Source organism: Centroberyx gerrardi, chromosome 4, assembly GCF_048128805.1.
Source record: "Centroberyx gerrardi isolate f3 chromosome 4, fCenGer3.hap1.cur.20231027, whole genome shotgun sequence".
Classification (NCBI taxonomy): domain Eukaryota; kingdom Metazoa; phylum Chordata; class Actinopteri; order Beryciformes; family Berycidae; genus Centroberyx; species Centroberyx gerrardi.
In genome coordinates this window covers 3,305,642-3,320,647 of record NC_136000.1, presented here as the reverse complement: position 1 = coordinate 3,320,647, position 15,006 = coordinate 3,305,642, and the positions used below count along the sequence as shown (strand labels likewise).

At 46.4% G+C, this 15,006-nt stretch overlaps 2 protein-coding genes across 2 annotated transcripts in view; both read left to right on the top strand.

Moving 5' to 3' along the window:
- Nucleotides 1-65: 65 nt before the first annotated feature.
- On the top strand, nt 66-8,300 carry gtse1 (G-2 and S-phase expressed 1). Its single transcript, XM_071909780.2, has 11 exons — nt 66-347; nt 477-534; nt 884-1,508; nt 1,725-1,886; nt 2,332-2,470; nt 2,989-3,393; nt 4,373-4,442; nt 4,760-4,972; nt 5,200-5,443; nt 6,734-6,859; nt 7,855-8,300. The coding sequence occupies exons 1-11, from the start codon at nt 326-328 to the stop codon at nt 7,948-7,950; spliced, it is 2,160 nt and encodes a 719-aa protein (XP_071765881.2). The 5' UTR covers nt 66-325; the 3' UTR covers nt 7,951-8,300.
- Nucleotides 8,301-10,269: 1,969 nt separating this feature from the next.
- The window catches only part of LOC139919910 (cadherin EGF LAG seven-pass G-type receptor 1), a 65,980-nt gene continuing 61,243 nt past the window's right edge, over nt 10,270-15,006 (top strand). Inside the window, exon 1 of the mRNA XM_071909787.2 lies at nt 10,270-13,774. Within this exon, the coding sequence (XP_071765888.2) occupies nt 10,270-13,774 (3,505 nt within the window). The remainder of the gene's footprint in view (nt 13,775-15,006) is intronic.

Sequence of the window (15,006 nt, the reverse complement as noted above, 5' to 3'; positions counted from 1 at the left end):
TGGCTAGCTGACCAAACATGCTAGCTAGCAAGCAAGTAGCTTAGCTAACCGACTAACTTAACAAACTAAGCGTACATTTAATTATCAAAATTATCAATTTTAAATCAAGATAGAAATGGTGCTGGTTGGTTAAGCTTACATTTGAATTGTATCATTTGTGCGGTCAGTCCGCCTAGCTAACCAGCTACTAGCATTGGACTGCAAAGTAAAAGAAAAGAAAAGGGGACGTTATAAATAATAACGTTAACTTATATCTTCTGTTGCTTCGGCTCTGTCATTCAGCTGGAAGAGTCACTTGTTTTCTCACAAAGGTGGAAACAGGAGGATGGATCTGCATGCTAACAGCGGTAAGTTTAGCTCAAACACACAGTGGAAAACTAACGTTAACAAGACAGCGTGTGTTGTTTTGGGGAAATAGCCACTTCTGCATGTTACGTGTCATTAATAAATGTCCATTTGTTTTCTGTTTTTCCAAGACTACTTCTCATTGGCTGATGAGAAGTTTGACTTTGACGTTTCCCTGTCACCTGCCAGGTAGGCTCGCCTCACATTACTTTCTGTAGCATGTTATTTTGTGTCTTGTATTTTATTTCGTTGCATACTGTATTGCATCATTTTGTTCTGTAATGGATTATTGATCAGTTAGATCTAGGTTGGCTTGCTCTCTGTAAAGCCCTTTGAGACAGGCAGTGATGAAGAGCTGTAGGAATAAACTGGACTTCACTTCCTCCTGTTAGATGTCATCATCATTTTGAGTGCTTTTTATGAACCATTATCACTGTAGTCACAATATTCAAGTCCTGACACTTGGGTGTTTATACACTGTATGCATCTCACTTCAGCTGTCACATGATGTGCTAAAGCCCTTTGTCCCGCTCTACAGCTCCAGAGGAGAAGATGAGGACGACGAGGTGTTTGTGGGTCCGGTCAGCCACAAGGAGAGGTGTATCTCCGCGGGAATGGCGACCCGGGCCGAGGAGCCGAGCTGGAGTCCGCTCACAGGAGAACAGTTTGAGGCGATCTGCCAGGAAGCTCACCAACTAGCCGGTCAGCTGGACAGCAGCCAGCAGAACCAGCCGGACAGGGAGGAGACTGACGGTACGACGGCCGACGGCCGCAAAGAAACAAAGGAGGACTTTGTGCAGGACACCGGGGCTAAACTGGGCATGTTCAGCCAGCCTGTCAGCGCTCTCAGCCCCATCAAGAGGGAGACCTTCTGTGTGCAGGACAGTCCCATGAAGCAGCTGCCGCCTGCGATTCAGCAGAGATTGGTCAGGGGCTGCGGCGCTGTGAACTCGGGTGCGGCTGCCCACTCTGCTAAGGCCCGTCTCAGCACCTCCAGTCCTGTGAGGGGCGCTAAGACTCAGCCCAGGATGGCGCTGCGAGGTAAAGCGGGGCTGGGCGTCGGCGTCGTGCTGCCCAGCAAGCCGGCAGCTCCGGCCGCTTCCTCCACCAAGACCAGACCCACACCTGCTGGGAAAACCTGCAGGCTGCCTCCGCCAAGCAAAGTAAGGCCAGCATCGTCCACCACTCCCTACACATTCACCAACACTTACCTGGCAGTTTCAACCAAGGCTGAGGCACATTGCTAACCCTAACCCTAGAAATTTAAAATGCTCTTGTGCAACATTTTCAAGCACAATTTTGAATGTTTTATACAAATGGCTGCCTCACATTTTGGAACTAATCCCAGTGTATAATCTCTTGTATAATCTGCCTTTCAGGCTGCAGTGGGTTTGAGGCGCAGCCCGGCCGGTCGCTCGTCCAGCAGGGCGGGTTCCTGCGAGGATCTCCTGTCCGACTCGGCCAGCGTGGCGTCTGATGTCAGCGACTCCTCCCTGAACTCCAGCCTGCTGGGCAGACGGGCTCTGGCTCCGCCCACCAAGGTAACCCGCTTGTTCCTCATCATTCAGAGGCACATTTTTCTTGCCCTCCACACACACACTGTTATTCCTACACTTGACTTTTCCATTGGCAAAGCATCGACTCTTCATACAATCACCATCTTGACATTTTACTTACTAACTGTGTTTTCTCACACCCTGGAAATGGGTTTAATTTCCAGGATTTGTAAAACTTCTTGAAACAATTGAGAATCGTCCAGTAACTTTGGGTGGAGTATGGTGTAAAAGTATTTTAGGTCTTCCACTTATTATCCTGTGTTGTGAAGAGTAATGTTGAGCTACACAGTGATCCGGTCCAGTTGACAGCCATATAGTGATATTAGTTGCAGTGACACTCTAAGGGCTTGAATTTTGAAATAGAAAATGAATAAAAAATCTTGGCTGTCACTATCTGTATGTTTCACGCTCCTCGTTGTGTTTTTTGCAGAGCGGCCTGCGGAACCCGTCAGCTGTCAAAGCCCCGCCTCCTCAGACCAGGAGAGTGACGGACAGGAGAAACACTTCGTCTTCCTCCTCCTCGGTGTCCAGCTTCAACTCCAGTCTGTCTGTGTCCCCTACTGGGAAAGGTAAGGTATATTTTATAGTTACATGGATTCAAATAGCAATGGATGTACATTTCAGACACATTTCAGTGGCGTGCTTTTCATTATTAGATGTCAGGCTTTACACAGATTTGGGTTTGGTCTTCAGTTACAGGACCATACCAGTGATAAACCTACCTTAAAGTTCTCTGCTGCTCCAGGTAACATTCATGCTCGGGTTCAGCAGTAGTGGACGTGTTGAATTTATTTCGTAAAACAATCGTTTCTTCAGGGACTATTTTCTGGCGGAGACGTACATTCTGTTGTGTGGGTGTCTCTGCATGGAAAACATTTCCGAGTTTGACAGAGAGGAATGGTGCATTCATGTGCAATCAGATAAAACGGAAAAACAAATTTCCTACTTGGTAGTTAGTCAATCATAACTTTTTTTAGAAGAAGAAGCCAAATCCACATCATCCTCTTCACGTTGTCGATGTTGTCCAGGAAAATAAACCGACCAGAACACGATGTGTGTGTGAATGCAGCTTTCTCTGTCATTTCAGGCAAAGTCAACACTTCTCTGAACTTGAGTATAACTGGTCCCAGCGGTCGTGCTTCCACCGGTATCAGCAGACTGGCCAATCCCAGCGCCAACGCCCCCAAAACCCGCCGCTCCACCGTCTACAGCGCCGCGGCAGATCCTCCGGCGACGCGGCGCTCCCTCTCTGCTCAGGCCAGGAAGCTTTCTGAGGCGGACTGGGCCAAAGCCTCCCGCTCCACGCCGGTGAAGAGACCCGAACCCGCGTTCCCCAACCCGCTCAACCCGACTCCGGCCAAGAGGGTCATGGAGAGGAGCGGCTCCGTACCCAGCATGCCCTCCAAGCTGCAAGCCGGGCCGAAGCCCAAACCCAAAGCCCTCGTCGCCCCGACGCCCATCGGGCCGGTCAAGGGCCTGCGGCGGACAGACGGTGAGGGGTTTCAGTTTCACTTGCCTAAACCTGAAGAGAAATATTTGTTCTATTTTAAAATGCTACAATACCAGTCAAAAGTTTGGACATACCACCTCTTTCTTTATTTTTACTATTTTCCACATTTTAGAATAACAGTAAAGACATCAAAACTATGAAATAACACAAATGGAATTATGCAGCGACCAAAAAAGTGTTAAACAAATCAAAACTATCTTATATTTTAGATTCTTTAAAGCAGCCGCCCTTTGCCTTGATGGAAAGTCAAAGGCTTTGGAAAGAAATTCATACATAGGATCAACTTCACTATTTATATTTGACTAAGAAACTAATTTCAAGCATTTAAGCAGAAGCCTTTAGATCAAAATGGCTTTAAGAGAATGAGAAACACAGAACATTCAATCAGGTGTGTCCAAACTTTTGACTGGTAGTATATATAATTCTATGTGCATACATGTAAAATTATACAAACTAAATCACTTTAAAATTTTACAAACTGAATACTCTAGACTATGTTATTATTACTCTGTATTATAAAGCCCAGAGGATCCATCCAGTTTGTAAAATTCTCATCCTTTTGTTAACAAAGGGCTTAAGTCACCTGCTCTCCATAAAGGTGAACACAATAACCTGGTTTAATTAATGTCATCAATCCTTTAGAGTAGTGGGCACTTTTTTCAAGTGGCGAGTATCACATTTTGGAATGAAACTCCATGTGATGAATCCTCATTCAAGACCCAGAGGGTTTTACACACAGCACAGACCAGCTGTCCTGTAAATGTTTTACTAACTTAATTCTCCTTGCTTTTCCATCTTTTATTCTTCTGAAGCCCTGTTTATAGTTCATCCAATTAGCTTGTATTTATTCTTGTTTTATTTTCTGTACAGCACTTTGTGACTGTTTTGAACAGCGCTTTATAGAAAGTTTATTATATTATCCTCATGATGATTTAAGCTGTCTTGTCTCTTTGTGTCGTAGCAGTTTCCTCTCCAGACGCCACGCGGATCATGAAGCCAAAGAGGCTGATGTCTGCTGGCAGCGTGGACGGGTGTGTGTTTATCACATTACTGGATTTATATAAAGTTTTAAATAGTGTTTATAGACTTATACCCAACAGTGAGGGGGTAATTTCACTGGTTTCCAATGCAAATCAACTTGTTTCAAGAATCGTCTTGAACCAAGTGTCGTGTTTTGACAGCAGTGAAATGACCAGGATGATTCTTTTACCAAAATAACAGTTTACTTCAACGAATGAGACAAAATGACTCATTAAGATGGATATATTTTGCAATTTGAGTTTCTCCACAGTGGCAGAAATAGGACTGGTCTTGATGTCACCAGTAACATTTCTTCTTCTCCCTCCAGTCTTCCTCAGAAGCCGGCGGTCCCGGCTGCAGAGCTGCTGCTGACGCCCTCCGCTGGCGGGAACAGGTCTCTGCAGTGTAAGGTGCGGCGCGCCTCGGCCATCCCCACCCCGCTGCGCCGCAGGGTCTCCGGCATCCCCACCATGACGCCCGGCAGCCTGGCCCGGCCCGGCAGGCCGTCGCCCGCCTCCTCCAGGAGGCCGAGCTGCCGCAGGTGACAGCTGGGTCAACTGTAGACTTGTGTGCAAAATCCAAAACATGGAAGCACAAGATAAAAACAGCTCTATCTGGTAGTGATGTTGAATGACATTTCAGCTTGCAGAACACATTTGGTGAAAGTATCCGTTGATAAAAATCAGTTAAAAACTCCTTGGCGATAGTCTCAAAGTAGTGTTTAGGTTTTGGTTTCCAGTATAAAAGTGTGTTTCTGTTTGTCAGCAGCCCGGCTCCAGCAGACATCCAGCCTTTCTGCCTGGAAGAGGAGCCGACCAGCACCGAGCCTCCGGTCTCCCAGTCGCCCCAGTCCGCCCAGTCTGACCAGTCCTCCGAGTCACAGGTCCTGGACAGAGCGCCGAGTCCCAGTGAGGCTGCTCAGGAAGCTCCAGAGCCCAATAGAAACCTAATGGAACTGCAATCTACTGAGGAACCAGAGGACCAACACACCCAGACACAGGAAGTCATCGAGGTAGAGACACACACACACACACACACAGCTTAGGTCAGTATAATTGGTTTCTATCATTCATCTTGACATCATCACTAGGCGGTTTTGGGCGCTGACATGTTGAAAATGTCAAGTGAAACCAGAGGGTGTGTAGTAGAGCAAATTACTATCTAGTAGAGGGTAGAAGTCTGTGACAGCAGAAATAACCGTCCGTTTGTCCCACAGCTGACAGCGGGACGGACGTTAGCTTCTTCACATCGATTGTTACATCCAGCTAACGTGGGATGCAACAAAGTAACATTTAAATCTACTGGAGAGATGAAGCCTTAAAGTATCTGTTAGTACAATTTCCTGCAGACATCATTTCCCTTCAAAATCTCTCATATGAACAATGAGCTCATCACATGCACACTTGACTTATCTGGAAATTATGACATCTACTGAAAAAAGTAGAGTATTTCTCAGAGAGGCAGAGGAGTCAATCAGCTGTCATCCGTCCTGAGACAGTCATTGGCTGAGACCGAGCCTGAGACACGCCCATTTACATATCTCCATCTACAGTGACTGCAATCTTAATGTCATCTTAATGTCCTATTTTCAATGTATTTCTATGCCCTTGTAAAGCACTTTGAATTGCCTTGCCTTGCCTTACATAGCACACTCACCCGAAGGAAAAACATAAGAGACATTAATGTGAAGGGAGGACGGGAAAATGTATTTGCTTTGTATTTTGACATTTAGGCGGTTTAGAGTTGCACTAAAAGCAGCCTGTAGGGGGCAGCAGAGTAAACCTGCATCCTGCTGCCTTGCTTCCTGCACAGCCTGTCAAGTCTGGAAGTGTATGGAAAAAGATTTCCAGGTCTTGATAAGTTTGGAAAAATATTGTGTTGTAAGTGATGTACTGCTGTAATGTGTTGGCTGCACATTTCTCTGGTGTTGGAGTAAGAGAAAAGACTTTTCCCAGCAAGTAGCAGGGATAGCTATAGCAGAATAGCTGTCTGCTATAGTTAGAAAATAGTCAAGATTGTTTATTAGATACAGTGAAAAATGTATAATTGCACTCGGGTGCTGGCAAGTGCAGGAAAAACCAGAGTGAACATGAAGCATCAGGAAGTGAAAATAAAGGAACTTTTTCCAGAGACTTGGTGTGCGGCAAGAATCAATACTTTGCAACAATTGTTTATTAAATACCAAACGCACAGTAAAATATCATCCAGACTTATAACTGATGAGTAATGTTAATGAGAAGATGATGGGGAGAACTCAGAGCAGCAGTTTGGCTCTATAAGCATCGCTGCTTCCGTCCTGCAGGTTCTGCTGCTGGATCTTCCGGCTCCGACTCTGCAGCCTGCGGAGAAGCTCCTGATCGACCTGACCAACACCCCGGACCTGATCCGCACCGCCAAGCCCTGCGCAGGAGGAGCGGGAGGAAAACAGGTCCGGCACTCCGGCTTCTCACTCCTTTCACTCTGGTTCTGTCAAATCTCGCTGCTTAACTTTTGAAAAACACAATTTCACCATTGAACATTTTTTTGAGGAGTTTTTTTGGACTTTGTGAAAAAGGGGGACGCATTTTTAGTGTCTGTCTGGTTGTTTTGTGGCTACAGACAAAGTCAGGATCTCAACATTGTAATTAACAGGAACAGTAACAGTTCTCTCAGAGTAACAAATGGGACAGAAAAAGATGATTTTGTTTTGCTAATTCAGAATTCTGAATCTTTTGGGGCTTTAGTAGTTTTCAGTTTTCAAAGGCAAATTAAAGGGTAACTTCGGTATTTTTCAACCTGCACCCTATTTTCCCATTTTTTTGTGTCTAAGTGACTAAAGGGGACAACAATTTTTGAAATTGGTCCGCCAGAAGCCGGCTGAAGCGATCTCGCTTCAGCCGGCTTCTGGCGGACCAATTTCAAAAACAGCTGCGAAACGAGCTGCAATGTAATCCGACGGGGCAAATCGCACCGTGTAACCAAGTCTCGCTCAAGTTTCGCGAGAGTTGAGTTGTTGCAGGAAGTTACACACAGACCGGATCAAGCGAAAGGTAAAGAAAAACATTTGATTTCTCTGTAGGGTCCTTTCCATAATGTTGTCAGACACTTATAATAACAATCTGAGCCTGTCAGTGGCAAAAACAAGAACTTTTAGTGGACGTACATTGACGGTGCGATTTGTCCCGTCGGATTACATCGCAGCTCGTTTCGCGGCTGCCGGCTGAAGCGATCTCGCTCAATACTGGACCAATTTCAACAATTGTTGTCCCCTTTAGTCACTTAGACACAAAAAGATGGGAAAATAGGGTCCAGGTTGAAAAATACCAAAGTTACCCTTTAAATCATTGTATTGTAACCTGACACATTCCATTCGTTCTGATGCTCATCTCATTTTACATTTTACAATTCCACTAATTTTAACTGTTGTTCTCTTCCTGTTGACAGTTAATTGACCTGAGCTCTCCTCTGATCAAATGGAGTCCAGAAGACAAGAAGGAAAACGGCGTGAACGAAGCTCCTCTCATCAACTTGTCCTTCTAACTGTGGTGAGATTTCCGTTGTGCCGGGACAGGAAACTGGACTTTTCTTTCCGCAGGACAAACCGGTTTTCAGAGGAGGAGGAAGGAGGATCCTCAGAGTAAAGGATGTTGGCAGCGAGTGTTCGGCTGCCTGCTGGAGTTGATTTCCTGCTGTAGTGCACAACGTTTCTAAAAACCTGCCTGTTAAGAGGGATTAAATTCATGATTAAGTCGTCAACAGCCAATACTTTAGTGAACTAAACTGTATTATGTGTTTTAAATCACAAAAAGGAATTGATTTTGTGATGTCGCTCAAGGATTTCTTGCACCTGATTGTGTTGTAATTTTATTTGTCGTCTTGCTGCTCTTAGATGTCCAAAATGTCTGAATAAATGTTGTTAATTTAACTGTTTTGAACGTCCCTCTCTGTGTTCTAACATTTCCTAAAAACATGTAAAAAAAGAAGCAAAAGAGACTTACAACATAGAAACTTCTGCCTCACTGAGGATCCGGTTTATTCGTCCGTATGCCCCGGCACATTCACGCCTTAACAGAGCCAGGTAAAGCCAGCAGCCTACAACAGGTGTTCAGCAGTGTTTCCATGTCGAGGATCCAGACACACACATCAGCTCAGAGGGTCTCAACCTGTTTGCCTCCTGACCTTTAAAACGAAGCGATGCCTTTTCACAGAACCACTGCGTTAGACTCATTTGACACATTTGATGAAAGTAACGCAAGTAATCCCATCTGAGAGGAGTTTTATGATCTAGTACAGTGACTCTCAATCTTTTCCATATCCAGGACCCCTAATTTAGTCCACATTACAGCCACGGACCCCCATTTGATGAGATTTTGTGTCTCAGATCAATATCTGAGAATATTTTTATTGTTAGATATGATTTTGTCCAGATTTCCATGACTGTCTGTATTGTAGGTAGAGAGATAACAGAGAAACTATGATCAAAACAGTCATTCTTCTACATTCTCTAATTGTGTTAACTTCTTGTAAATTAAATAATGCTGAAGTTTAACAATTCATCAATTTACTGGGGACCCCCTGCAGCCCCCTCAAGGACCCCTGGTGGTCCCCGGACCCCACGTTGAGAACCACTAGTAGATTAATGATAACTGTCTATACCTACGACCACAACAGTCATACTTGCCCTTTCTCACATTCTGCTAGTGAAAGAAATAACAGTGAAATGAAACTTCTTTAGGAACCACAGTCAGTAACTGAGTCTCATTAAAGTGTAATGATGACACATATCCACTAGGAGGCAGGATGGTGCCTTTGTAACATGCAAGTACTTCTCACCAGAAACTAGTTTTCAGTCCTGTATTGTTAAAACAATTTGCTGTAAAACAAAAAGCTTCAAAAGTTCATGGAGAGAAATGAATAATAAAGCAGGTAGATATCGTATTCATGCAAACTGAGTCCGTCTCTGAAGGAAAATAATCTACTAATATCCAGTTTGGAACAACACACATTTCAACACAACATAACAGACTGACAGTATCTGCAGTTAATTTGTCCTGGTAGAAAGGCTCACATTCCTTCTCTATAATATTCCCATAGGGACTGACTGTGTCTGATGTTATTTTTATCTCAGGGTGTCACTAAAGGGTTTTCTGTGGCATCGTTTGACCTGCAGCAGCTGCATGATAACTTTTATTATGGGATTGCTGCAGCTCCAGCTTAAGGAAAGCTTTGTATTGACTGGGGTGGTGGGGGTGGGGTGGGGGGGGGGGGGGGGTAGAGGCATTCCTAGCTTTTTATTTTGATGAGAAAGTAAGGTTTTGTCCCCGGGAAATCCATCTGAGAGGATTTCTGCTGTTGGTGCAGACTGAACCTCTGATGAAAAGTTATCATTATACATCATTGCACTAACTTATAATAATAATAATAATGATAATAATAATAATAAACTTCATTTGTATAGCATCTTTCTAAAAACAAGAGTTTACGAAGTGCTTTACAGAAAACAAGAGAAACTCAAAAAAGACAGACAGCAGACTAATAGAAAGCACAGGACAAAAAAGATTTAAAACAGTATAAACAGTTAAGGCCAGTCTGCAGAAGTGTGTCTTGAGAAGTTATTTGAAAGAAGACAGACTCTGCTAGCCTTATAGGGAGAAGTAACTGAGTAGACTCCCTCGTCCGGGACCCCTGGATCCCCATCAGGGGCCCCCGGAGGCCCCCGGGCCTCAGTTTGGGAAGCACTGCCCTGGCAGCGGAGCGGATGGATGGATCCGCACATCAGTTGAACTCAGCCATGGAGAGGAGGAGAGAGAAACTTCCTCTGCGGACTGTGTAGTTCTCAGGTTATCATGAGTTTCAGCCATGGATTTACAGACGCTCTGGCTTTGGATTTGGGTTTTTTCTTCGCGTGTTCCGTCGTTTGGATGCTTTGACCTGCACGTTTCGGATAGTTTGCGCTCTGGATCCGTTCTGGCAAATGCATCCGTCGGACCCGGTTGGATTTATAACATAGACAGGACTTTGACTCCCAGGTATGTGCGTCACTTCATAGATATCAAAAGGCAAAACGGGATTATTTATCTCTCAGGGAAACTGGACTGTGCGCATTTGCCGAGGAACCCCGTCCCGCTGTATGTGCAACTCCGATCCGCAACTTCGGAAAACTTCATTCTGATCCGTTTCGATGTGTTTCTGCACGGCCGGGCTTGTTTCATCAAATACAGGAGAAAGCGCATTAAAAGTGAGCACAATATTTACATGAACATCCTCTCCAGCCTGCTGCCGTCGCCTTGTCTGTCTACGGATATTGTGTTGATCAGCGTTCATAAACATTTGCCACACTTTGTCCGCGCTACCAGCGACTTACATCCATCCTGTGCGGCACGAGGGCATAAAATACATTTCCATAATGGCAGTTTTAATCCCAAATGTCTCGGGTCTGATGCGCGTGGTGAGCTGGATGTGGTTTGCACGGTGCGGGACGCTCGGAGCCCCCCCGCCACCGTGCGCCTCAAACTGCGTCCTGCCTCTCCGTTCACTCATGGGGATTTTACTGATCTGTGGTCTAAACGCAACAGACGGGCAGCAAACACAGCGCCGCAGTTTCAGCTGCCCAACTACCAAGTGTCCGTGCCGGAGAATGAGCCCGCAGCGACGCGCGTCATCACGCTCAAAGCCCTGGATTCAGACGACGGGGACGCCGGCAGGGTCGAGTACGACATGGAAGCTCTGTTCGACAGCAGGTCCAATGATTACTTCCAGATTGACCTGGACAGCGGCAGCATCACCACTCTGCAGCCGCTGGACAGGGAGGTGAAGGACACTCACGTCTTCAAAGTCACGGCTACAGACCACGGAAAGCCCAAGAGGTCAGCCACCGCGTACCTCACCATCACCATCAGTGACACCAACGACCACGGGCCGGTGTTTGAGCAGACGGAGTACAGGGTCAGCATTAGGGAGAACGTGGAAGTGGGTTTTGAGGTCTTGACCATCAGGGCCACAGATGGAGATGCTCCCTCCAACGCTAACATGATATACAAGATTGTGAACGAGGAGGGAGACAACGCCGGCTTTGAGATGGACCCCAGGAACGGGCTCGTCAAAATCAGAGTGAGGCCCGACAGAGAGAGCCTGTCCCAGTATCAGCTGATAGTTGAGGCCAATGACCAGGGGAAAGACCCGGGTCCGCGCAGTGCCACGGCCACAGTGTACATCTCTGTGGAGGATGAGAACGATAACTACCCACAGTTCAGTGAGAAGCGGTATGTAGTCCAGGTGCTGGAGAACGTAGCTGTGAATACCAAAGTGGCCCAGGTGAAAGCCACAGATAAGGACGAGGGGAACAACGCGAAAGTGCACTACAGCATTATCAGTGGTAACGTGAAGGGCCAGTTCTACATTCACTCCCCGACAGGAGTCATCGATGTTATCAACCCTCTTGATTATGAGATGATCAGAGAGTATAATCTACGCATAAAAGCGCAGGATGGGGGTCGGCCTCCTCTCATCAACGGCACCGGACTGGTGGTCGTTCAAGTCGTGGATGTGAACGACAACGCCCCCATGTTTGTCAGCACTCCGTTCCAAGCCACCGTCCTGGAGAACGTGGCCGTGGGCTACTCCGTGATCCACATCCAGGCCATCGATGCCGATTCCGGCGACAACTCGCATCTGGAGTACAGACTCACAGACACGGCTCCAGGCTTCCCCTTCACCATCAACAACAACACCGGCTGGATTACAGTGTGTGTGGAGCTGGACAGGGAAACAACTGAGTTTTACACCTTTGGTGTCGAAGCAGTAGACCACGGGGTTCCTGCCATGTCCTCCTCAGCTAGCGTCACCGTGACTGTTCTCGATGTGAATGACAACATTCCCACATTTACTCAGAAGCTGTATAACTTAAAGATCAATGAGGATGCTGCTGTTGGAACCAGCGTGCTGATGTTGTCCGCCATCGACCGCGACGCCAACAGCGTGGTGACCTATCAAATCTCCAGCGGCAACACAAGGAACAGGTTCTCCATCACCAGTCAAAGTGCCGGGGGCTTAATCACCTTGGCGTTGCCGCTGGACTACAAGCAGGAGCGGCAGTACGTCCTGATGGTGACCGCCTCAGACGGCACACGGCAGGACATGGCACAGATCTACATCAACGTGACCGACGCTAACACCCATCGGCCCGTGTTCCAGAGCGCGAACTACCAGGTGATGCTCAGCGAGGACCGCCCGGTCGGCTCCACCGTGGTCGTGATCAGCGCCACGGATGAAGACACGGGAGAGAACGCACGCATCAGTTACGTCATGGAGGACAACGTGCCTCAGTTCAAAATCAACCCTGACACAGGCGCCATCACCACACAGATAGAGATCGACTATGAGGATCAGGCCTCCTACACACTAGCTATCATTGCCCGCGACAACGGCATTCCCCAGAAATCGGACACCACATATGTAGAGATCATCGTGTTGGATGCTAATGATAATGCACCTCAGTTTGCCCGCGACCTATACCAGGGAAACGTTTTGGAAGACTCTCCAGTCTACACCAGCGTCCTTCAGATCTCCGCCTCTGACCGGGACTCCGGCTCCAACGGCAGAGTCAGCTACACCTTTCAAGGTGGCGATGATGGAGATGGGGACTTCTACATCGAAACGTACTCTGGCATCATCAGAACAGCCAGGAAACTGGACAGGGAGAACGTGCCTGTGTACAGCCTCAAGGCCTTTGCTGTGGACAAGGGCGTCCCCCCGCTCAAAGCCGTGGTGAACATCCAGGTGTCTGTCCTGGACATCAACGATAACGCACCTGTGTTTGAGAAAGACGTCATGGATGTGTATGTGATGGAGAACAGTCCTGTGGGTTCCACTGTGGCCCGCATCACCGCTACAGATCCTGACGAGGGAACCAACGCACAAATCCTGTTTCAAATCGTGGAGGGAAATGTTCCCGAAGTCTTCCAGTTGGATATTTTCAACGGGGACCTCATCGCCCTCACTGACTTAGATTACGAGTCCAAAATGGAGTACACCATCATCGTTCAAGCAACATCGGCTCCGTTAGTGAGCCGGGCCGTCGTTCACATCCATCTGTTGGATGTGAACGACAACAACCCCGTCCTACAGGATTTTGAGATCATCTTCAACAACTACGTCACCAACAGGTCCAACAGCTTTCCGGCAGGTGTGATTGGTAAGGTGCCGGCTCAGGACCCGGATGTGTCCGATAAGCTGCTCTACAGTTTTGTGGAGGGCAACGAGCTGAAACTGCTGATCCTAAAGGAAGGCACCGGCGAGCTGACCCTCAGCAGGGACCTGGACAACAACAGGCCTCTTGAGGCAACCATGAAGATAAAAGTCACCGGTAAGACCCTCATAACATATACATCCATTTTTAACCTTCCTTTTTTTTCCAGGGAAAGTCAGCTGAGCATTCCTGCTCTTTCTCAGCAACGCTCTGCTTCACAATCACACAGTTACACACATTTTCACCTGGCAGCTGCCCAGTACAACCACAGTCTTCTACTGGTAGGAGGGGAAGTGTTTACCCTTCCCTTTATCAAGCCAAATTTCCCCAGCAGGTCTAGGGATTCAAATCATTATAAACCACTTCTCTAAACTACTGCAACCCCACATTCATTTGAGCAGAATCTTGTTTTGAACTGTATTTATATGTTGTTGCAGACATTTTTTTAAATAGGTAATAATTCACATGAGCAGATCTCTCTGTCTCATCAGACTAATTCCTCAGCATTAAAACATTTTTATGGTTTACTCGTGTCTCTGCACTGAAAGCAAGACTTATAAACTCAGCAGGTCTGGTGAAAGTAAGAGCATGCCTTTGAAAACTGTTGATGACCGGGCCTAAATCACCACATTGCCCACTCATGCTTACTGGGTAACCATTACCCAATCTTTTGTCCCTGTCCATCATCACGGTTGCCATGACAATAAGGGCCTCATTTGCTCCCTCTGGAGGGAAGTTCCCGCCCCTTTCTTTTTGTGGCCCATGCCTACAACAAAATACAACAAAAGGATGGCACAGCAGGATCAAGATGAGACCAAACTCTCTGCACTCTTTATTTTCATGATTTATGTTCTTCAGCTGACTCTCATGAGATATGGAATCTGTTCAGTGACTCTTCCTGTTTGTATATTTGGCGCATTCACAGAATAATACCTATCTTGTGATATCAGTTAGGAAATCTGTTGTCTGCTTTCCACTGAGAGGAATACCTCAGACTGTATTGTACAGTTGTCTTCTTCATGTCCTCAGTCGTTTCAGCTCAATTCAGCCCTCGTGTTTATAGTTATTATTACCAAGCAACACACTAGTTATTACTTACACTACCAGTCCAAAGTTTGGACCCACCTGATCGAATGTACAGTGTTTTTCATTCTCTTAAAGCCATTTTGTCTTAAATGCTTGAAATTAGGGCTGCAACTAACAATTATTTTCATTGTCGATTATTTTCTCGATTAACCGATTAGTTGTTTGGTCTATAAAATGTCAGAAAATGGTGAAAAATGTCGATCAGTGTTTCCCAAAGCCCAAGATGACGTCCTCAAATCTCTTGTGTTTTGTCCACAACCCAA

Coding starts and splice junctions, on each gene's coding strand:
- gtse1 (XM_071909780.2), top strand. CDS start 326: ATGGATCTGCATGCTAACAGCG. Junction 1,887..2,331: donor CTCTGGCTCCGCCCACCAAG/GTAACCCGCTTG, acceptor TGTTTTTTGCAG/AGCGGCCTGCGGAACCCGTC. Junction 3,394..4,372: donor GGGCCTGCGGCGGACAGACG/GTGAGGGGTTTC, acceptor TTTGTGTCGTAG/CAGTTTCCTCTCCAGACGCC.